This window comes from Vulpes lagopus, chromosome 16 (genome assembly GCF_018345385.1).
Source record: "Vulpes lagopus strain Blue_001 chromosome 16, ASM1834538v1, whole genome shotgun sequence".
In the NCBI taxonomy this organism is placed as follows: domain Eukaryota; kingdom Metazoa; phylum Chordata; class Mammalia; order Carnivora; family Canidae; genus Vulpes; species Vulpes lagopus.
The window spans coordinates 12911787-12935553 of NC_054839.1; the positions used below are offsets into that span (position 1 = coordinate 12911787).

General features: G+C 46.5%; 1 protein-coding gene across 2 annotated transcripts in view; it reads left to right on the plus strand.

The window, feature by feature from the left end:
* The window catches only part of STK24 (serine/threonine kinase 24), a 121336-nt gene extending 99413 nt beyond the window's left edge, over positions 1-21923 (plus strand). For both annotated transcript variants that reach the window (XM_041731185.1, XM_041731184.1), the window contains exons 6-11: positions 8022-8207; positions 10645-10790; positions 12642-12771; positions 14270-14338; positions 17047-17183; positions 20863-21923. In XM_041731185.1, coding sequence (XP_041587119.1) covers positions 8022-8207; positions 10645-10790; positions 12642-12771; positions 14270-14338; positions 17047-17183; positions 20863-20899 — 705 coding nt within the window. In that variant the 3' untranslated portion in view covers positions 20900-21923. The remainder of the gene's footprint in view (positions 1-8021; positions 8208-10644; positions 10791-12641; positions 12772-14269; positions 14339-17046; positions 17184-20862) is intronic.
* Positions 21924-23767: the final 1844 nt, after the last annotated feature.

A 23767-nucleotide genomic window follows, 5' to 3' on the forward strand; every position in this document is an offset into this window, starting at 1 on the left:
TGGGAGGGATCACCTCCAGAGTAGTCTCTGCAGCCACTACTGCTGCTGGGGTCATAATCATTTTAGGACTTGACAGGAACATCTGTGTTCAGTTCTTTCTCTTTATTCTAGGCTGAGGCCCATTTATCAAAGTTCATAGAACTGGATTTTGATGGGCACTAGAATCCAAATTGTTCAACTCCTCTGATTACCCTACACTTACTACTTTCTTCCCTTCCTGGTACATGAGCTGATCAATCACGGTGCTTGTGAATCAGGATTCAGATCTTCTATTTTCAGGATTAAGCACCCATCACTGCTCACCTGATGGGTTATAAGGACTCCTCTGAAGTGTCCTCCTTGCCCAGACCTTCCCCTTCCTGTCTCTCTCCTTCAGGCCACTCTGAATGTGTGTTCAAGATTTGGCTCCTAGCAGTAGAGATTTTGCTGCATCATAAACCTTGGCCACTGTTTTTCTTGGAGTTCTTGTCAAGAACAGAACACTCAGACCCTATCTGTAGGTGTTGCAGTATTCTTCTTAGGTAGATTTAAAGAGTCTCCAGCTTGAGGGGCACACACTTGGTTGGGAGCTTGAAAAGGTATGCCACTCTTTTCACTAGTGTTTGTACCTCTTACTCTGGCCTATGTCAGAAGCTAAATCTTTTATTTGTCTGGGTCATGCCCAGCACCTCTTCACTGAAAATCATATGCAAATATCATGTTTATGTCAAGTTTGCTTCCCAGATTTGTTGATCCCCAGGAGGCATGGGAAGTACAGGTAAGGCTGATGTCAGTGTTTGAGTCTGGGGCCTTGAGGATAATGTGACATTCGTTCTCTCCCATTAGGTGTGGCTCTGGGCTAGTAGCTTTTGTCATGAACAGTACCTGACAAAGGAACTTTTTTCTGCATTTGCTTTGTAGATATCCTTCTAGTGACTGCCCCCATTCTCAGAGGCTTGCCTGACAGGGCAGTTGATGCTCATTTTGGTTACTCTGGTCTCAGGATATACAAACTTATTTGGCTTCTTTCCAATTGCCCCTCCCACTCTTTTCCTAAGGTGTCCATCCAGATGTTTTCCCCAGTGGTCTTTGCATTCCACTAAGGAGCTCACAGCCCCAGGGTGGCAGGATTGTGTTAGCATTGTTAGGACCCCATGCTCCCATCATATTTTGTTTTAGTACACTCACTGATTTTTCAAAGGACAGTCAGGTTGGGGTAAAGCTAGAATGCACCTGCCTCACTGGTATCTTCATCTTACTGAACCGAAAGGGAGCATAAACCTTAGTTTTCTGTACATCTAGAACCTTGTTTAACATAATGGCCTCTTGAGCCAGTATCTTTGACCCTTTGTCATTTGTCTAGACTCCTGAGATGTCCTGAACATGTTTGCACATATAGGGCATCTTACATTGATCTCAGTTCTTAATCTAAATACAGCCTTTCTAGATCATGATTGCCCATGTCCTAATAGCCTTCATTATTACTATTATTTTTAAGGTGAAGTAGGATAGCTTGGTTTAAGAAGTCCTGAGACTTTGAAGATGGTGCCAAGAGAGATAACTCTGCTTTCCCACAAAGCAGCCTCCACTTTCCACACTTTAGCAGGGTCTTGGACAGAAGAATGTGTTAATCTTTTCTTCCCCCCTCCTCTTTCTTTGTAAGGTTATTATGATGGTATGTTAGCAAATGGACTGGACTTGTATAAAAACATTGTCCCAGTTTGATGTCTCTTTCTTTGTATTCATTCATTTGGTTATTGCTGTAGTTGTGCCCAGTGCTAAATAATTTACATCTTTAAAGAGGGAATGAGTCTAGTACTGGGTGGCTCAGACAGGAAGCAGGGAGTGCAGGGGAGCTGAGTGAGGAATGTCAGAGCCAGCTGGGGAGGGCTTCACAGGCATAGGGCTTTTCAGCCCCGCAGAGCCGAGGGAGAGATGGATGCTCAGACCCAAGTCTGGTGTGGAAATGGAGTGACATTTGTATTTGGATTGTAGATTGTGGTGAAGAACATAGCAGATGAGGCTGGAGAAATTGACTTGCCTGTTAAGTGAAATATCCTGCAGACACTGAGAAGCCTGTTTCAGGATTCTTTTGTAAATAACTTTTCCCTTTTTTGGTCTCAAAAGCAGTACATAGTCTTTAATCTGGAAAATGCTGGAAAAAATGAGATAAAAAAAGAAAAACATCTGTAGACCTACCATCCCAGCACAAGCTAAGTTATTTTGGTGTCCAGTCATCTCTGAAATAACTGTTTGCAGTCTAACCATGGTGAAGAATAGAAGTAGGTGATATGTTGATGGAAAAAAATAAAATTATTAAAGATAAGTAAAGACCAGCAGTATGAGCCTGTCAGTTTTTGGAATCTGCGTGGTTAGCCTGTCCACTGTGGCATGTGACTGGCCCTCTCTGTTCCTGGGGCCGAGCCCACTGGTGTCCCCACCCAGTCCCTGTGAAGGATCAGGAATTACCCACAGAGCCTGCTATGATTGATGAACCCTGGAGGTGGGGGCAGGATGTGAGTAGGAAAAACATATAGCTAGGAGACTAATGGTAGGCTTTATTTCAGCACGTAGTAATGATTGGGACTTTTCTGATCAACCATGTATTGTTATTTAATGCTAAAATTTTTTTTCCCTCTGTCTGCTGCCTATAAATGTGTACTGTATTAAGTACTGTATTTAATTAAGTATATAGTTTCTATCAAATCCATTTTGAGCCGTGTTTTGACTTGTTATAACTGATTTGGGATTCTTGTTTCTTTCTTTTTTTTTTTTAAAGAAAGATTTTCTTTTATTAGCTATCTGTAACACTTTCATCTGGATCACTACAGCTTAAAATAGATCACTACCCCTTCCCAGTTATTTAGTATCTAAGAGCAGTGGATGAAATCCATACACTAATTCAGAAAAGTTCACATCACCATCAGTTCAGAACAATTGATTTACCAAGCTTATATATTTAAAAAGAAGCATCAGAAGTTAAACATAACAAATAAGATTTTTTTTTTTTTGTCACCATTAAATGTCTGAATTTTAGACAAGATTCTTGTATTGGTGGCTCATGTCCATTGGTTCATTCAACTTTAGCACTGGTCTCATCCCCAGTAGGTTTTCCAGAACTTTGTGGTGAAGGTAGTAACCTTCACCATGAAGCCTCATGAGCTTTCCTAATTCCAGCCTGGGCTGCTTTAGCATTTTTACTTTTCTGACAAAGACATCATAGAGTGGATAAGTAGACTGACCAGCCTTTTCTGTGTCTTTTTTGATGCTGTTCGGAATCAATTTATTGACCTCTTCTTTGAAGTCATTTGTCTGCATATCTTGTGCCATGATTTTCGTCATCATTTTCCAAATTTGGCAGACCTGTTGGTGATGAGCATAAAAGGTCTTCCAAATCTGTTGTGGTAAAACCAAATAGACAAAGCAAATAACCATTGGTAAGTCTTGACATCTTCCATCATGGTCTGCCATGTTTTGACCATGGAGCACATTTTGTCACAGGTAGTTATATCTGTTACCATGGGAATTAGGTAGTTTTTATCCTGAACGTCTGCAGTAATAGGCTTGAATTTTCTAAATGCACCTTCATCATTCTGCAGATCAGCAAGGCTCACTTCAAAAATGACCCTGGAAGAATCTGATATGAGTTTGATTCCTTGAATTCTTATCACTAGTATTTTTCCAGTATTTCTTCTGTTGAACATAGCTGGTGTTTTCACATCATACCAATCTTTCTTAGAAAATGAATCAACCACTTCTTGGCTCCCTTTTTGCCACCTTTCCTAAGGCACTTGTTCTTCCCAACAAATTTGGGAGCTGCTCAGGGAGCCAAAAGGCAGGATTCTTGTTTTGTTTTTTTTTTCCCCCCTCCTCTTCCTCTTGATTATAGAGCATTGACTCTGGTTCCTTTTAAAATATTTTCTGCACGTAGATTTTTTTTTACACCACTTACGTTGTGGTGTATCTGCAGACTTATAGCCAGCTAGCTTTTACTTAATAGGATATTGCAAGGATCTAGAATGTTGTCTATTAGTAGCAACCCCACCCCCATCAAGAAGAATTCCTGATCATCAGTACCAGAGAACTTTGTGTTATTACTTAGGAGCATGCTACTAGAACTGTCTTTGTAGGGAAAAAAAGTCTGTTCGTAGATGTACACCTGCCCTTACAACTTTTGCCTTGGCCTTATGTTGAAAATCACTGCTTGTTTTCTCTTAATACCTAATCTCATGAGGGTGCCTGGGTGGCTTAGTCACTTAAGCATCTGCCTTTGGCTCAGTTCATGATCTCAGTGTCCTGGGACTGAACCCCACGTCCAGTTCCCTGCTCAGTCCCCGCCGCTTCTCCCTCTGCCACCTACCCCCCGGTTGTCCTCTCACTCTCTCTCTCAAATAAATAAATAAATATTTTTTTAAAGTTCTAATTTCATGGTTTTCCCAGATGGCAGTAAAACCAGTCTCTTCTTATACCTCAATTTTAGTTGCTTTGGAAAATGACTGCCCTTCCCCCACATAACTTTTATTTTAAAACCGAGACATGTGTTCTCATCTGATGCTGTATTTTGTAAATACAGAAATAGACAAATTCCGTTATATTCATGATTCTCTATGAACATCATTGTTAAGTATGTGGTATTTCAGTAAATGTGTTAGAGCAACTAAATCATTCTTCTAAGGTTTAGTGGAAGTAATGCTGCAATGGAATAGTTTTGGCAGGATTCACCATTTTCTAAATCTAAAATTATTTATTTAGGATACATTTCTAGAAGTGAAATTCGTTGGTTTTAACAAGCTTGGATGTTTTTATGGCTTTTGATACATAATGCCAAATTGCATCCATCAAGTTTTCCACATTAATCAGCAGGATGGAGATGTCTAGAGAGGGAGTCTTCAGGCAGGAAGATACTTAGGAGCCCCCAGAGAAGCCCCAGGGAGAGAAGATAGCTCTGAACTCAGCCAGGGGCTGGAGAGACAGAGGGGGTGGGGCCAGGTGTCAAGAGGCCAGGAGCTATACACCTGGCCCTGGCTGATATAGGAGGATCCAAAGAGGAAGTCAAGAGCTGATGTGACACACAGGCTCTTGGCTTGGCTGCCTGGTGGGATGACACCTGTTTTGCCATGACAAGGCTGTACTGGTCGATCCTCCCAAAGGAAGCAGGAGGGCGATGCCTGTGCCTTTTCTCTGAAGTCCTTGGCCATGTCTTGCATGTGGGATTGGGAGAACTACTTCCTCGGTTGGCCATTGGCCCACACTGGCATGTGGAAGCAGGTGCCAGGTCCTTGAAATCTTGTGACTGTCTGCTTATTGTCCAGTCTGAAGCCTGATCGACAGCCCTTGGAGCTCTGAGGAAAATGAGTATGTGCGCATCTCTTTGCTGCCAGCAAAGACCATCATTGGCCTGGCTTTCTAATTACAGAGTTTTTAAGTGGTTGTAGGGTGCTTGGAGGTCAAGTGGTCCATCAGGGGTCAGTGGGACTAAAGCCCTATGTAGGTACGGCTGAGAGGCAGATTAGTGCTAAGTAGCTGGGTTGGTAAAGAGCAGCAGTTCTCATGAGGTGTCCAGGAAGGCTGGAGAAGGACAGCTGGAATGGAGGGAACCTGTTGTGTAAAGAGCTGTTGGCACATAAGGGCTGTGTGTTCCTCTGTTCTTGTATCCCTCCCTCCCTCTCTGTCCCGGCACTCTTGTCTGCATCCTCCTGCTGCTGCTGGCATGCCCCAGTGATCCACCTTCCTCCTCCTGGGGGCAGGAACTGTGTGGTTGGTCAAGTTTTTGTCAATTTGCTAAGGTAATACAAGGTAATACAAGGTAATCTGAGCTAAAGGAGAGTCCAGGCTGCCAAGGAAAGGAAAATGGGAGCATGATTCCTGATGCTGGTTCTTCTAGTCTCATCCCTTTCATGCAGAGAATTGAAAACAAGACTTGCTGACCCATCTTCACTGAAAACAAAAGAAATAGAGTGTGTGATAGGCACCGACCCCGCGGGCTGCCGGGTGGGGACACCGCAGTGAGGGTCTCTCCCGCTCACTAGGGTGTGAGAACACAGCAGGTTTCAGAGATTGGAAATGTCTAGGTCCTGCCATAACCTGAACAGTGTCTCAGGCTTTCCATTTCTTTGCCGTGGGGCTAATATGAGGGATCAAGTAGTTCTGACTTTCAGTAGGCTTCCAGAGCACAGTGACAGAGCAGAACAGGGTGCTAGGCGGGGTTCAGCAGTAGCAGAGGCCACCCTGCACCCATCCCCTGCTTTGCCAGTCTTTTGGTCCTGCTCTGTTTTTACACCTTCCATCTCCTTTGCTGGGGGCTGGTAGCAACTGCCGAGAAAGCCTCCTTACCTAGTTTCTCAAAGACCACCTGCTTTTCTCACTTGCCTCCCATGGTCATGGGGTTCATAGCCCACTCCTCCCAGCTGACCCACTGTGGCTGCAACGTGTATGGGGCAGGAGTAGGCTTGGGCAGCTGGACCCCACATGTGTCCCTTGCTTCCTGCCAGCAGTGAATCTAGCCAAGCCTCTAGATTGAACTCACCTGTCGTTTGATAGGAAATACAGGAGCTTGACAAACATACTGACTCCAGGAAAAAAAAAACAGACAAATCCCAAATTTGGGGCCTTTTTCTTCCTCAGGATAATGGCAGTAGGGAGATTGGGGAGCAGACCGTTGTTGGTTGAGAGAACCTTAGGTGGCCTAGCAACACATCACAACATACGGGCTTCATGAGGATCCTGATTCCAGTAAACCAACCATGACAATACTTTTTTGAAGAGTTTTGAAAATTAAACTATTACAACATATTAAATTATTATTAATTTTGGGGCACCTGGGTGACTCATGGTTGAATGTCTACCTTTGGCTCAGGTTGTGATCCCAGGGTCCTGGGTTCTAGTCCCACATCAGGCTCCCCTCAGGGAGCCTGCTTCTCCTTCTGCCTATGTTTCTGCCTCTCTCTCTGTGTCTCTCATGAATAAACAAATAAAATCTTTTAAAAATATTTTTAATTTTAAAATTATTATTAATTTTAGGTATTCCTAGGTAGGAAAAAATCTTTACAAACTGAAGTACTCAGGAAAAATGTCACATGTTGTCTTTGTTTAACTTTTAAATACACTATAGCAAAAAATAGACAAAGCCCATATGGCAAATTATTAATAATCATTAACTTCATGTTAATTCTATTAGTAGACTCCACTGTTAATATTCTGTTAATGTTCTCACTCCTGTGTGTGCTTGAACATTTTTGTAAGAAACCCCATTTTAAGTTCTGGGCTCTGTGTAAGCATTTTGCTCAACCACCCTGGTATTACTCCTATTTTACAGATGAGGGAACTAGGCTCACAGGTTAGATTTTTTTTTTTTTTAAGATTTTACTTATTTATTTTAGAGAGCATGTGAGAGAGCACGGGGGGTCAGGGGAGGGGCAGAGGGAGAGGGAGAGAGACTCTTAAGTAGTCTCCATGCTATGCCTGACATGGGGCTCGATCTCACGACCCTGAGACCACGGCCTGAGCTGAAACCAAGAGCTAGATAGGTAACCAACTGAGCCATCCAGTAACCCTGGTTAGGTATTTTGTCTAATGTCATGAGGCTTTGGTTGTAGAACTGGCATTTAAACCCAAATGTCTGAGACCAGCGTGCCTGACCTCCACCCACAGCCGTGCTTCATTGTCAGCTAACTTGATGGGATGAGGTGCAAACATCCCCTGTCCCTCAGACATGTCCTGTTTGCTCACCTCTGGTCACCTGTCCCATCGCTCTAGGGATTGAGATTAACATGGAGGGCCTCATACTTCCAGCATTAAATGCAAGACGAATGATTGTAAAAGCCACCTTTGGCACAGGGCTAGAAGATGATTTTATACTAAATTTTCTCCTTTGTGTTGCCTATTTGGAAATTAAACCAAAGCCTTATCTTTTTTGTTTTCACTTAAAAATAATTATCTTTTACGAAGCTTTAGAAGTACGTTGAGATTTTTTTTTCTTCCCTAAGTGTATATATTGGAATTTATTCCTTCTTGGTATCTCTAAAAATACTTTGTTGTTGCAGGCGGACATCTGGTCCCTGGGCATAACAGCTATCGAGCTTGCAAAGGGGGAGCCCCCTCACTCCGAGCTGCACCCCATGAAGGTTTTATTCCTCATTCCAAAGAATAACCCCCCCACGCTGGAAGGAACCTACAGCAAACCCCTCAAGGAATTTGTTGAAGCCTGTTTGAATAAGGAGCCAAGCTTTGTGAGTCATGTGCCCTTAGGGTGGGCATCTCTTTCTGTGTGGGCAGTTGATCTAGATACATCTTATTGGGATTTCTTGAATCAGTCTGGTCATAGTCACCATTGATTTCATTTTTTTTTTTTTTTTTTTAATGGATATGATGGATTTGAGTTTTAAGATTTTGAGACCTAGGGCACACATGTGCATGCATGCATACAAATAGGGAGAGCGCAGACAGAGGGAGAAGCAGACTCCCTGCTGAGCAGGGAGCCCGACATGGGGCTCTATCCTAGGACCCTGAGATCATGACCTGAGCCGAAGGCAGATGCTTAACTGAGCCACCCAGGTGCCCTGAAGATATTTTTACTATTGATCTTTTAAGAAACAGAAGTCTACTTATTTTCTTTCAGATGATTTCTAGCATCTCATACCTCATTGAGCTTTTGAAGACTGTTCTCCTTAATATTACATGTGGAATCATAAATTTTTAATATTTATAGTGAAAGGTCAGTCTATTTTTAGACGCTTTCAGTGATTGCAAAGTCTGGCTAGAAAAATAATGGCTAAATGTGTCTTCAAAGTAGATGTTTTCAATTTTTTCTTGGCTTGTGTTAAGAAAAGACAAAAAATATAAATGAACCACGCACCTTGCCCCCTTACCCCTTCCTTTTTATTCTTTTTTTGTGTGTAATTGACTTTGGCAGAGCCATGTGGCAGTAGCTCTTGATAGCTATAGCCGAATTTTCTCTCTGAATTAGGACATACCTTTGAAAGTTATTTTTGTATTGTGGTGTTCTGTATAACACCATATGTCGTTGGTTTGTTTCTAAATCTTCTAGCAATGTTGGCTACAGGCCAAGCTGAATCCCCTTTTTAATGAACTCTTATCTAAAAATGGGTGACTAATTCTACAAGAACACCATGGTTTTCTAATATGTCAGTTTTGGTAAAAGAATGAAATAGAGGAATGCAGCATTTTTTATGAACCTCTGGGGAACGTAGCCTGAGATCACCAAGTCAGTGTTTTATTTTTTATTTTGTTTTATTTTATTTTGTTTTATTTTATTATTTTATTTTATTTTATTTTTTAAATTTTTTTTATTTTTTTAAAGATTTTATTTATTTATTCATGAGAGACACAGAGAGAGGCAGAACCAGGCTCCCTGAGGGGAGCCTGATGGGGGACTCGATCCTAGGACCCTGGGATCACACCCTGAGCTGAAGGGAGACGCTCAGCCATTGAGCCACCCAGAGGTCCCAAGTCAGCCTGTTATTAATACACGAGACATCAGGTTGTGTGGGCTGTTGTTCTGACCTGTCCATGATGTCCTGAACTCTCTATTGTGATGTGAGTTCCTAGGCACAGTGTGGCAGGACCCAGGAAGATCCACCCACATGTGTACACATCTTCCCATTAAACAGATTTCTGTCATCAGCATACTTGCCCAGTGCACACATCTCTACCCCTACCTTGACCCCAGGCACACTGAGGAAAAGGATGAGAAGCTGGGAATTTGAGCACTTCTAAGACACTTGGGGTTTCACAGGGAGTGAGACACAACCTGAGGTGACCCAGGATTTCTATATGTTTGAATCTGAGAAATGTGCCTGGCTCTTGTGAGTAAAGCTTTAGTAATTCAGAGTAAATGGGAACTTAGTCACACTGGTGTACTTTGTGTGTTCTTGTTGTCTGCTCTCATTTGGGTCTCCTTGGGAGGCATGCTCCTTGTAATTGGGCTTGCCATCCTCAAGGGTAAAGCAGTTGCCAACTCTGGAATATGCTCTGTGACTGTGGCCACGCTGAGCCCAGGACCTGGGTGAGGTCCTCACCCCAATCCCAAGGAAAGTGCCAGACCAGGGAAATGAGCATTTCTAAATTGGGGAAGGTGATGAGTAAGAGCCTTTGGGTACTCTTTCAGCATCAGCTTCTTTCTAGTTTCCTCTAGATGTATCCCAATTAACATTTATCTTATTATTTCGGGGGGATGGAGCCAAACATTAATATAGAAAGTTAACGAGGTAACTCAGAACATACATTTTCTCTCTCCTCAGCATTTGTAATATAAAATGTTTTGTAAAAACCAGGAGGTGTATTCTAGCTGTCTTGAACGATCTCTAAAATTCTCTCTGACACACATTTTCTGTGTCAGTGCACTTTTCTAGGGAAAGGTTTTTTGGTCTCGTTGGATGGTTACCTGTAGTGTGTTAAGACCACATTGGATACCAGATGTCACGCCCACACACTCTACCTGGATTCCCACCCGTGGATGCTGGATGACTGCTGTTTGAATCATGTTTTTTGTTAGGGAAATAGACTTCGAAGCAGAACTCGATCTTTACGTTTTAGCATGTGTTAACGTTTTGAGGTTACAATCTGTCCTTGGGGGGTAGAATCAGGTAGGACGCAGGGAACTTCATCTCCTGCTTTCTCTGTTTTGTCTGGTGCTTTGTTCCCCAGAGACCCACCGCTAAGGAGTTACTGAAGCACAAGTTTATAATACGCAATGCAAAGAAAACATCCTACTTGACTGAGCTCATCGACAGGTACAAGAGATGGAAGGCCGAGCAGAGCCATGAAGACTCTGGCTCCGAAGACTCAGACACGTAAGTCTGCTCTTCCTGGGTGCGCAGGCTGCGAGTGAATTAGGCCTGCGAGCAGACAGGATGCCCGGGAGTCCTGTGCATGGGTGATGTTCGAGTTCGTTCTTATTGGGTTGGGGTTTTTGGTTATTTGTTCATTTCTTTGTTAATTTGTTTTTAGATAATCCAGTTTGGTGGTGATTCTTATGTCAGTATGGGACAATTGGGGAGCCTTTTAGCCTATTTTTGTTGCTCGTGGAATCTCCAAGAAAAATCTGTGTGATGGAACCATGCATAATGAACTAGACCTGGTCTCCTTTTCCTTTTCCTGCTCTTAAAGTAGCAGATGAAACTGCATTAAATACATTATTTTAAAGATATAAATGTATGTTTTTGCAATTATCTGTTGTGCTGTAGTCTATGCTAGGGTTGTAAAAGCTCCATACTGGAAGTTACTTATTAAAAACTAGTATCAAGCATCTTGGAATTCCATTAGTTAAAGAGATGGATGAGGTCTCAGAGCTGTTTTGGTGTTTTGGGTGGAGGAAGCTAGATCGCCTGCTCTGACATGAAGGGAGGAGACATTAGCATGGTGTCATGAACAGAAATGTTCTGATCTTTAGCACCTCTTCTGTCCTCCCTCACACCTGGCCAGAAGTCCAAGTTGACTACCAGCCCAGGTCCAAACACCAGGCTGGTTGAATCAGAATTTCTGGGGGTGAGGTCTATATTTTCAGGGTCCCCAGGTGACTCCATTGTAGAGCCAAGAGTGAGAACCACTGGCTCTGGACATTGTGAGATCATGATGTTGACAGATTAGGGTGGTAGCAATGGGGATGAAGAGATGAACGGGCAGTGTGAACATGGTCCTGGACTTGAATAAAGGAAGTAGAGGCCATGTAGGCTTCAGCATTGTGGCGGGTGCCATTGAGACGGTGATGCTGGAGAAGCCGGTCAGGGTGGGGAGGAGGCCAAGGCACAGGAAGCTCATTTTGGTGTGGGACATGTTTGAGTTGCTGACAGGACACCCAAGATGCTGTGTCCAGTGTCGAGTGGCATGGATGTTTGGAGTTCAGGTGAGGTATGGGGGCAGCTGTCATGGATTTCAGGTCATTGGAGCCATAAGTATTTACCATGTACCTGGAGTGTATCTGCAGAGTGTGAAGGCTCAGATGCTGAAGGCTGAATGCTAGGAAATGCCAGTGTAGAGGATGAACCTGTGGATGACTGGGGTCGGGGGCGATGAGGGTGCAGAGACTCTGGAGGGTAGGGTGATGAGCAGGAACATGGAGGCTCAGGGTTCAAGCAGGAGATGGACTGAGCAGGAACTCCCTTGTCCAGTGGTGTGCCCAGGATCAGTGGCATTGATCATGGCATTTGCAGGGACAGGGTCAGTTTTGGGAGTGATGGGAAGGTAAGAAAATGGAGGCAGTAAGTGTAGGTGACACACCCAGGAAATAAGACTGGGAGATGGCTGTAGCTCAAGGGGCCAGTGTGTTGAGGGAGCAAAAGGGATGCATGTTGGAATGTTGATGGGGAGGAGAGGTGACATCCGAGAGAGGGGGTTGTCAGTGCAGCAGAGGATTGTCTTGCAGGAGAGATGCCTGTCTTCACTGGAGGAGGTGGGATGCAGGCTGTGGATGCAGCTGGCATTGTGGGAGGTTGGGAGCCTTGCTGTGATGGTCTCTCTCCTCTGAGGCGGGAGGCAGGGTCCTCTGAACACCTGGGAGACACTGGGGGTGGGTTATGGGTGGGAGTCGAGATGGGAGGTAGGTGTGGAGTGTGGGGGTGACTGGGTGGAGCTGCAGAGTGGGGTCTCCTGGGGCACAGAGCTGTGCACTTGCTCATGGAGTTCACCTGGATGTCTCTACAAAGGGAAACGGATACGGACAACCAGGCATCTGGGGGCAGCGACTCTGGGGACTGGATCTTCACTATCCGAGAGAAAGATCCAAAGAATCTTGAGAATGGAGCGCTTCAGCCTTCGGACTTAGAAAGAAATAAGGTAACATTGGCTGGTGCTACAGCGACTAACCCCTGTTGTCAGTCAGCGGGGTCCCCTAGTCCCTTCTGTGTGGAGCCGTTGGTGGGCGGGGCGTCCGCGTGGCAACCTGCTGTGGTATTTCACTGGCTGAGACAGATAGGAGATTTGTCCTCTGACGACCCGGAGAATGAGGTCTGAGAATTGGCCTCAGGTCTGTTCCATAGGGCTGCTTCCTGCTCCGCAGAGCCTGCTGTGTCCTCCCCGCCCAGGGAGCTGGGGTCTGGGTGGAGGGGCAGGTCTCACCTGTGAAGTGACATTCAGACTCTGTTCTGTATATTGGGATGACTCATAAAAGGTACCAGAATTTTGGGATTAAGTTTTTGTTTAAGGATCTTAAAAACAAATATAGTGCTTTGGGTACTTATATGGAGCTGTCTTTTGATTAATTGGTTTTATGCCTATTTAAGTTTATGAAGAACTATTTTAGAGTTGCTTTACTTTTTTAATTTATTTTTATTTTTTGTATATGTTTTTATCGGAGTTCGATTTGCCAACATATATAGTGTAACACCCAGTGCTCATCCCGTCAAGTGTCCCCCTCAGTGCCTGTCACCCAGTCACCCCATCCCCCCACCCACCTCCCTTTCCACCACCCCTTGTTCGTTTCCCGGAGTTAGGAGTCTCTCATGTTCTGTCTCCCTCTGATATTTCCCACTCATTTTCTCTACGTTCCCCTATAATCCCTTTCACTATGTTTTATATTCCCTGTGTGAGTGAAACCATATAATGTTTGTCCTTCTCCAATTGACTTACTTCACTCAGCATAATACCCTCCAGTTCATCCACGTTGAAGTACATGGTGGGTATTTGTCCTTTTTACACAGTGGTGTAGTTTCTCTGAGGCAGTGTGGACTATTCCAGTCCCCTGTTGCTCCAACAAGTCTTGCTTTGATGACAGGTGGGAGTCATTACAGAGATTGCAAAAGTAGAAAATAGGTTCCTGCCCTCTGACAGACACTTGGAACAGCCAGCTTCGGTCTGATTTCCATTTCCAGAGGTTCAGTACTTAGGTCCTGCTGCACAGATCGCACAGTGACGTGATTCAGTGTCACTTGCACCCACACATATGCCACTTACAGGACTTCTTTCAAGGCTGTCGTGTGGAATCCAGGCACTGGTCCACCCAGCTACGTTAGTTTTACATTTCACTGCAAATGAAGCATTGCAGTCTAGTGAAAGGTCACAAGACGGTCCCATTCCGTTATCGCAGCAAATGGGTGCCTGGGTGGCTCAGTCAGTGGATCATCAGCTCTTGATCTTGGGGTTATGAGTTCAAGCTCCACATTGGGAGTTCAAGCTCCACACTGGTTACTTTAAAAAAAAAATCTTAAAAAAAAAAAGATATCACAGCAAACAAAACATTTCAGACTTTATGCTAACGTGGTGCATGTCTGAAGTTTTCTGAATTCTTGCAATGTGAATATTAAGTCCTTCTGATTACTTTTTTTTCTTCCCTAAGGTGAAAGACATCCCAAAGAGGCCTTTCTCTCAGTGTTTATCTACAATTATTTCTCCTCTGTTTGCAGAGGTAAGATACCCAATTGACTTTGGGGGGACGGGGCATGACCGGGACACAGTTGGGGGTAGAGTCCTCTTTCTGTGACACGTCGCCAGTAGAATTTGGGAGGTTAGACAGGCTGGCGTGAGTAGGCGGAGAGTCACATCGTGGCCCCGTGAGGCCGGCTGAGATTGGGCGCTCGCCTCCTGGTGCCCTCCTGCTCTCCCAGCGCTGTCTTCTGCCCAGTGCCTCCCAGGAAACGTCATTGTGTCGCCTCCTTGAATGTACTGGCCCAGCCCAAGTCCATATGCCACCAGGGTGATTTTTAGCTTCAGTTGTAGCGCTTTCTACAAAATTTGGGTGCAGCCTGACTGCTTGGCCTTGGACAAATCTATGGCAATGTAAAAAGTAGAATTTTATTTTAAAGGAGAAATTGGATTCCCTAGAGACTTCATTTGTCCCATTGTGTCTCCGTATTTCACTGTAACCCCAGGGAAGTTCCCTTACCAGCAGGGCCAGGGAGTTCCCAGGTCAGCAGCCCAGGTCACTTCCTCCGTCAGGGACTGATTTCACCCATGTACTGGCCCCCCGTTCCTTCTCAGGGGAGCCCTCCCTGCCTCCGGTAGGTATCAGTAGGCATACTGCATTTTGAGATATTTTCAAGATTCAATTTCATGAGAATGAAGACTGTTCTTCATCTGGTTAGTAGATGATTCGAAAAGAAGTGGGAGATACCCCTTGCTGGGTTTTTTTTTTTTTTTTCCCCTCCCTGAGTTCTCCTCTGGCTCAGGCTGCCTTTAAGGTGAATTCAGAATGGGTCACACTGGTACCTTCTGTTTGTGTGGGGTTTGGAGCTCTCTAGGGGAGAGGCTGTATTGGGGCATCTTCCTGTGGAGGTCTGCGGTCCCTGGTGGAGGTGCCAGACACCCAGGCTTGCTCCCCCTTGCCCCATGAGGCCCGAACCTCAGTCACATGGTGTCATCTCGTTGGCAGGGCCCCTGCCCTGTGTCTGCCCTCCTAAGCTGGCCAGCTGGCCAAAGGGGCCCCACCTTCTCCGCTGGCAGATGGGGGCCCGGCTGCTGGGGCCGAGCTGGAGCTTGGGGGGTGGAGTTGAAACTGAACGTGCAGGTTCCTGAAGGAAAACTAAATGATACAGGCAAGTAGAGGCTGCTCTGGGTTGCTCTCTGGCTCTGCCCTTGGCTGATTTTTCTGGGAACCTGAGCTCTTCCTCTCATGTCCATAAGACACCATCTTGATCTTTATTATGTTTGGGAGAAGTGAGAAATGGTCCTTCAGGTTTACTAGATGCTCCCTTGCTTCCTGTGATCCTGGCCCTCCGTTAGGATCAGTGGGCACTTAGGGAAAATGACATAGATAATTCTTATTTGTCTGAAGCCTTGTGTTTTTTTATTGGGCGTATGAAGAAACCATGCTGAATGCATTATTTAGAATTAATGAATTGATCCTCGAGGTAATACCGCTTTGATTTTTTTAGCTAAGCTAAAGGTAAACTCACAGGTGTCTTTCCTTATGTATTTCTATCAATAGTACTCAGTAGCCACATGTGTGAAGCTTTCAGTGTATATCATTTTATATAATTCTGATAAAACTCAATAATGAAGGGTCATTATCCCTGTGTTTACAAATAGGGATATCCCCTGGCATCAGAGTATGCGTGTGGGTGGCTCCCTCCCGTCAGGAGCCCACCCAGCAGCAGCTTTGGGCAGGGGGACTTTGGGGGGTCACAGGACAGGGAGGGCACGCAGGGGAGGAGGGAAGGCAGAGGTTACACGCTCAGGACCTGTAAATACTGTTCTATTTAGTTGTTGGGTGATCGGGAGTTCTAGATGGACACAGGCGGCCACCTCCAGGTCCACTGCGTCACAGTCTGTGACGAGGAGGATAGGAATGGACGCCGGGTTCTGCTCATCTTCCATGTGTCCCTTTAGCAGGGAGAGAAGGGAGCAGCATGGTCAGGGTGGGGCTGATGCCGTGAGTGATGTGTTCACCACACTGAAAAGCTAAAGCTAAATGTGAAGGATTTCTTAAAGGTGACATAGAGGAGGGGGCTCCTGTTCTTGGAGGCTTGGTTGGGTGTCTGCTACCTGTTGACTGAATGAATGGCTCTCCTTGTCATGCGGCATCTTCTGGTCACATCCCTCCCAGAGAGGGACTTCGAGCCATCATCCTTACCTGAGGCGGTGCCCAAGACACCATTTTAAGTTCTCACAGGGGCAGAGGGGTCAAGAGGGATGCTGGATTCCCAGAATTTAGGGCTGCTGCTTGCTTGCAAGGCCAAGAATATTTTGACCACACCCTGGACCAAAAAGACCATTTGCTGGAATCTTAAGGAGCCACTTGTTGTCGTTAGGAGCTAAGCCGTAGGTGGCCCAGAGTGCAGCTTCATCGTGGAAACTAGGGCTGAGTGACTGTGAAATTGTCTTTCTGGTTGTAGAGTAAGGTGGAGGTGGAAAAAGAGGGGACAGGTGCCACGAGATCTTGAAAAGCCGCATAGGCGGCTAGTTGTGTTTGAAGGTAGTGAGGGTGCCCTCTCTGTACAAAGTGTTCTCACAAAGCCGTCCGTTGGAAGGGGTCAGGTGGCCCACAGCGCAGTCGAAGCTGCGCCAGGGCTCGGGCTTGGGCCCGGGGTGGCAGTTAGAGCCTGCACATGGCATCGCTCCTTCAAGTGCTCATTGGTTCCCATGGGTCATGCTCTTCTGCATGCTTGTGTCCTCCAGCTAAAGGAGAAAAGCCAGGCGTGTGGAGGAAACATGGGGTCCATAGAAGAACTGCGAGGGGCCATCTACCTGGCGGAAGAGGCCTGCCCCGGGATCTCGGACACCATGGTGGCCCAGCTCGTCCAGCGGCTGCAGAGGTAACTGCCCCTAGTGGCCTGCGGGTTGGGGCCGCACTGTGTGTGTCCCCAGCTTTCTTAGTCCTTCCAAGGAACAGCCTCTTAGTCCTCCTTGTTCCTGGTCCCTTATTATCTTCCCGGCACATGAAGCAGAATCAAGTTAGAGAAGACTTTAGTTCTAAGTTCTAGAAATCGCTGCAGGAATGACAGGATCCTGGACACCAGTGGGGAGGGCCACAGACTCTGTGCTTGTAGCTCTTGCCATGGAACTAGCCAGTGACCTGAAGACACCTGTCTGCTCTTCATGATGCAGCCTAACTACCAGCCAGTGACCTGTTTGTAACTCTGTGTGGTTTTCTACCTTCAGAATTGCGTCCAGAATGCCAGAAGTCAGGGCCTAGTGAGTTAGGACACGGGCAGGTTCTGTTCCTCACATGGCTGTGGCAGTTCTCGCCTCTGCTTCATGTCGGGAGCCTTGTCTGACAGCAGTGGCTCTGTCTGCGCCAGCCTGCAGGGGCTCCATGTCCCGCCGGTGGCTCTGACGTGAGAAGGAAGTTGGGGGTCCATCTGGCCTTCCCCAGCCCACTCTCAGGCTTATTCTAGGAGTCTCCTTGTGGGGGTCACGCTGACTGCCCCTTTCACATAAGGGCAGTCATTTGAGGGTGTTAGAGTGGAGGTGTGCTGTGACGCAAGCTCTGTTCCACAACCCCAGAACTTCCTCACCTCCCAAAAAGCCAGCCGTTTCATTGCTTTGAAAGTCACCTTCCAGGTGAATTGTCAAAGTCCCTTCCAAAGGGCGGCTGGGCCTTGATGAATGTAAGGGGCATTTCAAATCTTTCTAGAGACACTGACTTGACAACGTACAAAGAAGTGAGGGGTGTGTGTGTTGGGTTGCTTTTGCCCCTTGGAAGTGATGGTCCAATGGGCTGCCCTCTAGCCCATGAAGAGTCCTAATAACGTGGGACGTGGGGGCAAAGCCTAGTTGTGACAGGTTTGTCCTCCTCACCTCAGGCTCCTTTGTTAACATTGTTCCAACTTTCCAACTTGCTCCCAAGTGCAGGCGGCTGGACAGTAAAGCCTGTCTTCTTGGCTGCCTTTGGTTTTGAGGCAAGTGAAAGAATCCGCTATACTTTTTGGGTTTACCCCCGAAACCCATTGATTCTAACAAATCACAGGCATAAAAGAAAAAAAGAATCCCAAGTCCCCAGATGCCCACTCATGCACAGTTGTTACGAAGTTCGTGTGTATCCATCCAGGGTCCATGTGTGCGGTGCCGTTTCTAACGCAGCACCGTCAGAGCGCTGGCTGCCTTGTCCTGGGGCACACCCTGGTTATCCCGGAGGCCTGGCTCTTGTTACTTAGCCATAACCTCACTGTGCGTTACTCTCCTTTCTCCGAGCAGCTCAGGAGTCCCTTCAATCCTCATTCTCTCTCATGTATTTCCTGGTAGAGCCTCTGAGTCGGATGGAGCTCAACCGCACAGTGGCAGTGCTGCGATTCCCTTGTTTGGGGTTTGGGTCTCTGCTTTCCTGGTGCCACTTTCAGGACTGACTGTCCACCCTGTCCCGAGTGGCCGGAGTTGGTCAGCGACGCGCATCCCTGACTCGATTTCCCCACAGCCCGGGACAGAGGGCATGGCCTGTGAGTGCCCCCTGCTCCCGCCCTTTTGCTGCCGACCCAGCTGGTGTGTACCCACGCTACCTGGCAGCCTGCGTGAGCCACACACACGGTTCGAGGTTTTCTAGTTCCCTCCTGACAAAGTAGTGAAAAAGGAGCAAGTGACACTAGCCTTCATAATATGTTTAAACCACCGTATCCCAGGGCTTTCTTCAGCGTGTCCTCCATGTAGACAGTTGTCAATGGGGACTTTCTCGTACGTGGTAGTACCATGTTTTCACGATCGGCGTGCGTCGCACACTTGGTGGGAACCAGCCGCCTCCGGGGCCCCCGGCACCTCCAGTGCGAGCTGGAGCACACAGTGCAGGCGCAGCCGTCGCTGCCCACCGCTGCCCACGGCACGTTTCACGGTATACTTCCCAGTGGCGCGGGGGAGACGCCAGGTCCACATTCTTTCCTCTCCTCGTCTCCAGACGCTTCTGTTTTGTTTCTCTACCCTTTGTGATGTGCAGACACTCCCTCCCCTGCAGCCAGCAGACGATCGGCTCCTGGGTCCTTATCGGGTCCCTGTGTTCACCCCTGGGAGGCTCCCTGGCCCTTCCCACGTGCTCTCCACCCCGCCACCAGACCACAGCGGCCACTGCCACTGCTTCCTACCCGTTGGGCGCCAAAAGGCAGAACTTCACTGAAGCGGTCACCTAAGAGAAAATAAGAACCGACTTTTGTCGAAAGCATTTCAGAGACGTATAGATCTTAATTTGAATTAATGTGTGGATCCTCATGTGCAGCATCCACGCCTCCCCCGGCTTTAGGCATCTCTCTTCCTTGGAAAATGAGTCTTCGGATCTGTGGCTAAAGCCTGCTTTTCAGGAGGCTCGGTAGTCGTTTATTCTCTGGGAGAGTGCCAAGTATTTTAAATGCCTTAAAAGAGCTGCCGTAGGTGGGAATGTTTGAGATTGCTCCCATTTAAACGTCCTCAGCCGTCTCCTGTGACGTGGGGTCAGTTTTAAGGTGACTGAGAGGATGCTGGCCATCAGGGGACCCCCAACCCTATTTTATATTCTGGAGTAAGACAGTACTGCAGTTAGTGGAAACCAGAGGAAAGTGCCCGTGATGCTGCCCCCACCCCCACCCACTGCGGCCCAGTTAGTATTATCATCCGTGTCAGTTCACTGGCTTCCACTGTATATAAATCATAAATTTACCCAACTTGAGATCATGAACCTGAGTCGAAATCAAGTCAGATGCTCAACCGACTGTGCCACCCAGGAGCCCCTATATAATGACAATTTTTAATCTGTTTCTCATTTGGTTTGCTTAATCTGTGTAACCCTGTCTGCTGTGTTTGGACATCAAAGTTACCTAATTTTCACAATTACAAAAACCCCTCAGGGACAGCTTTGTGCAAAAATACATTGCTCCTTCTTTGGACATTTCTGAAACAGTTCTAGGGAGTGGATCACTTGAATGAGCAGCAGTATTTTTGTGGCAATAAGGGTTTCCTGTGCTGATAGATCTATGTGTGCGCCCTAGAACCTCATAGTGTCATCAGGTATTACTGATTCCGTGACTTTTGAAAGTGGACTATAGGGCAGCCCCGGTGGCTCAGCGGTTTAGCGCCACCGTCAGCGCAGGGCGTGATCCTGGAGACCCGGGATTGAGTCCCATGTCAGTCTCCCTGCATGGAGCCCACTTCTCCCTCTGCCTGGGTCTCTGCCTCTTTCTGTGTGTCTCATGAATTAAAAAAAAAAAAAAAAAAGGATTAAAAGTGGACTCTAAGCACAGCTATGCCATTTATTGCTTTCTGTGCATCTTTTTTCCTCCCTGGAGACCACTCTCCCACTTGTTATATAATTCTAGTTCTTCCATGGACTGAATTTAACCTATCTATGAAAAGTGGCATCAAAATCATTTTTCTTAGTTTTAATTAATTCTTTGTATAATAATTAACCGATTGATATTTGCTCCACTTATTTTTTATGACTCGAGACTGGTAAACCAGGATTTTGCTGGTGGTTTGACTTTCTGCATGGGGGTTACAGAAATGACACTCACTTCTGTTTCTCTCTTTTCTTTCCCCCAGATATTCTCTAAGTGGCGGAGGAACTTCATCCCACTGAAATTCCTTTGGCATTTGGGTTTTTTTTCTTTTTTTCTTCTTCATCCTCTTCCTCTGAAAAAGTCAACGAGAGCCTTTGCTGACGCCGCTGCAGTGGTGTGCCATCTGGGGGCCACCCCCTCCCCAGCTGCGGGTGCCCACTGTCCTGGGGCGCACAGGCCCTTCCTCATCGGCCTCCGCCAAAAGGAGCCGCTCGGTGCGGCGGGGAGGGTCAGCTCCTGCAAGCGATCATTTTATTTTCTTGTTCTTGTTTTTTATTTGTAGCCATCGTGCACATATCAAGGAAAGTGTCTTTAAAAACAAAAACAAACCCTGAAATGTATATTTGGGATCATGACAAGGCAACTGAAGAAATGAAATCTCAGGTACCCTGCTGTAAGTGGATGACTCCCCCTCCGTGGGAGACGGAGAATCGCTCTGGTGGGTCAGTGTACAGATTTGTATATAGTGTCATTTTTACGGAACCCCTTTCGGCGTGCATAAGGAATCACTGTGTACAAATTGGCCAAGTGCTTCTGTAGATAATGTCAGTGGAGTAAATATTTGACAGGCCATAACTTGAGTCTCTTGCCTTGCCTTTATTACATGTAAATTTTGAATTCTGTGATCAGTGATTTGGTTTTTATTTTGTATCTGCAGGGTTTGCCATTAATAATAATTACTGCCCCTCTTATGGAACACTCCTCTTTATACCTCCACAGATGCAGACTCCCCTCTTGTTTGCCCAATGACCCTTTTGGTACACATAGAGATGATTTCCTTTCATTTGATGGTACTGTTTCTTAGTGTTTTAAATTGGAACATATCTTGCCTCATGAAGCTTTAAATTATTATTTTAAGTTTCTCCCTGATGAAGTGCTCTCGTCTTAACATTTGTTTGAAATTGTGCCACTGCCAATCCTACGCCAGCTCTGCCGTCCTTCCCAGTATGATTTTCTCTTGCTCCTTGGAGTGAGACCCGCATATCATCTTGCCCACCTAAAAATGTCTGAATGCTTACACAAATAAATTTTATAACACACTCATTTTGCTTACTCTCCTTGAAACATGACTCTTCAGAGGGCAGGTGTACCTGTGAGTATGTGAGTGTGTATGTGTGTGTGTGTGTGTGTGTGTGTGTGTGTGTGTGTGTGAGAGAGAGATAGAGGGAGGGAGAAGGTGAGACACTTCAGCACTTCCAGAAAGAAGTGCCCACACTGAAAACGCTGAGCGTTCAATCCAGCTCCCTCTGCTGCTTTGAAAAAAGTTGGTCACTGAGAAAATATGGCCGGATATTGATTTGTAAAATTGCACGTTCTTTCCAAGGACCTTGATGGAGAGTGGTTTTGTTTCCTTAATCTAGGCACCCAGGTTTGTTCTTTGTCAGCCAGGAGGGTCTGTGTTTTTCTTGGCTTGTGGCAAGGCCTTGCTTGTGTAGGTGGGAGGCAGGATGAATCACTTCTGGGTCTGTGGGGTGAGAAAGAGAGTTCCTGAAGCTGTTCTTGACTAAGTACACGTGGGCATTATTTTAGATTTGTTGATGTGAATCATTGTCCTCTCGGAGGGGAAGACAAAGGATTTTTTTTAAGATTTTTTTATTTATGAGAGACACAGGCAGAGGGAGAAGCAGGCTCTCCATGTAGGGAGCCTGACATGGAATAAGATCCTGGGACTCCAGGATCACGCCCTGGGCGGCAGGCAGGTACTCAACCACTGAGCCGCGCAGGTGTCCCAAGACAAAGGATTTTTGGAAGAAGGAAGCGACTGGGTCAACTTCGGGATGGAAGGTCTGCTCTCTGCCGCCCCAGTGGCCTGGGTTACGGGGAGGTTTGTGTGTGTGCCCATTGTTTCAATTTGTTCATTGAGTGTAGTTTTTGAATAGTCTAAAATGGTCATGATTTTTTTTTAATTAGAAGCTGAATTATTAATTTCTGTAAAGGGTACATTTTGATTAGGGGAAATAGAACTGAATTGCTGGTTTTTATTGTGTGTGTTCTTTTGCAGCAGGAACATTAACTTGGATGATGGAACTGGAGAATGTTTCATGTGTCTACTGAGTGTTTTGTTAGAGAGTGATTTGTTTCCCTGTGTGAGATGCAAGTCCAAGGTCAGTTTTGTTGATTGCAGGAGAATCACTCAAGGAAATGACACAGCGTTCTCCGGGGGGGTGCCGCGTGTCTGCTCTTAGCCAGCCAGCAGAGGCAGCGGCTTTCTCCGAGGTCTGCACTTCTGCATATGGGTGGGGGCGCCAAGACGACTTGCTGGAGCCAGTCTCCCCTGCGAGGGACCGTCATGCTGCTGGGGAAACTGGGTTCCAGTTAAGCCTGTGTTGGTGCGAGGGTTAGCACGCAGGGTTTGGGGACCAGACTGTCAGCGCAGCGCCGTCTCCCAGGTAGTGCAGCAGATTCTTCTTCTAGAGCTTACTCGAGCATCTTCTGTGGATGAAGCTTCCTGGAGAAGATGTGGTTTGAGTCGGTTTTCAAAATGGATCTCTTCCCGCATCTCTTCTGGCCTGCTGCTTTCTGTAGACACACAAACCGAGGTCTGGTTTCTGGGGGCACCAGGAAGCTGTGTCCCCTTCAGGGGCTACTTATCAAGCCAGGGAGGCTGGTCGTGGTGTAGACACTTGGAGTCTTTGTCAGACCCCATACTGGCACAGACAACATCAACTCTGCCGCCTGGGAGCCAGACCTGGGAACCCGGCATCTGGAATGGACTTGCTGGCGCTTGGAAGCCTCTCGATGCCAACCCCCCTCAGCTACAGCTGATGTGCTCACTAGATGGCGGTGGTGCACCTGCCATGGGAGATGCTTTCGGGGAGCACAGCTAAGGCCTTGTGGAAACAGGCAGTGGGCTGTGTCTGGCTGGCTTTTCATGCCTCCTAGAAATC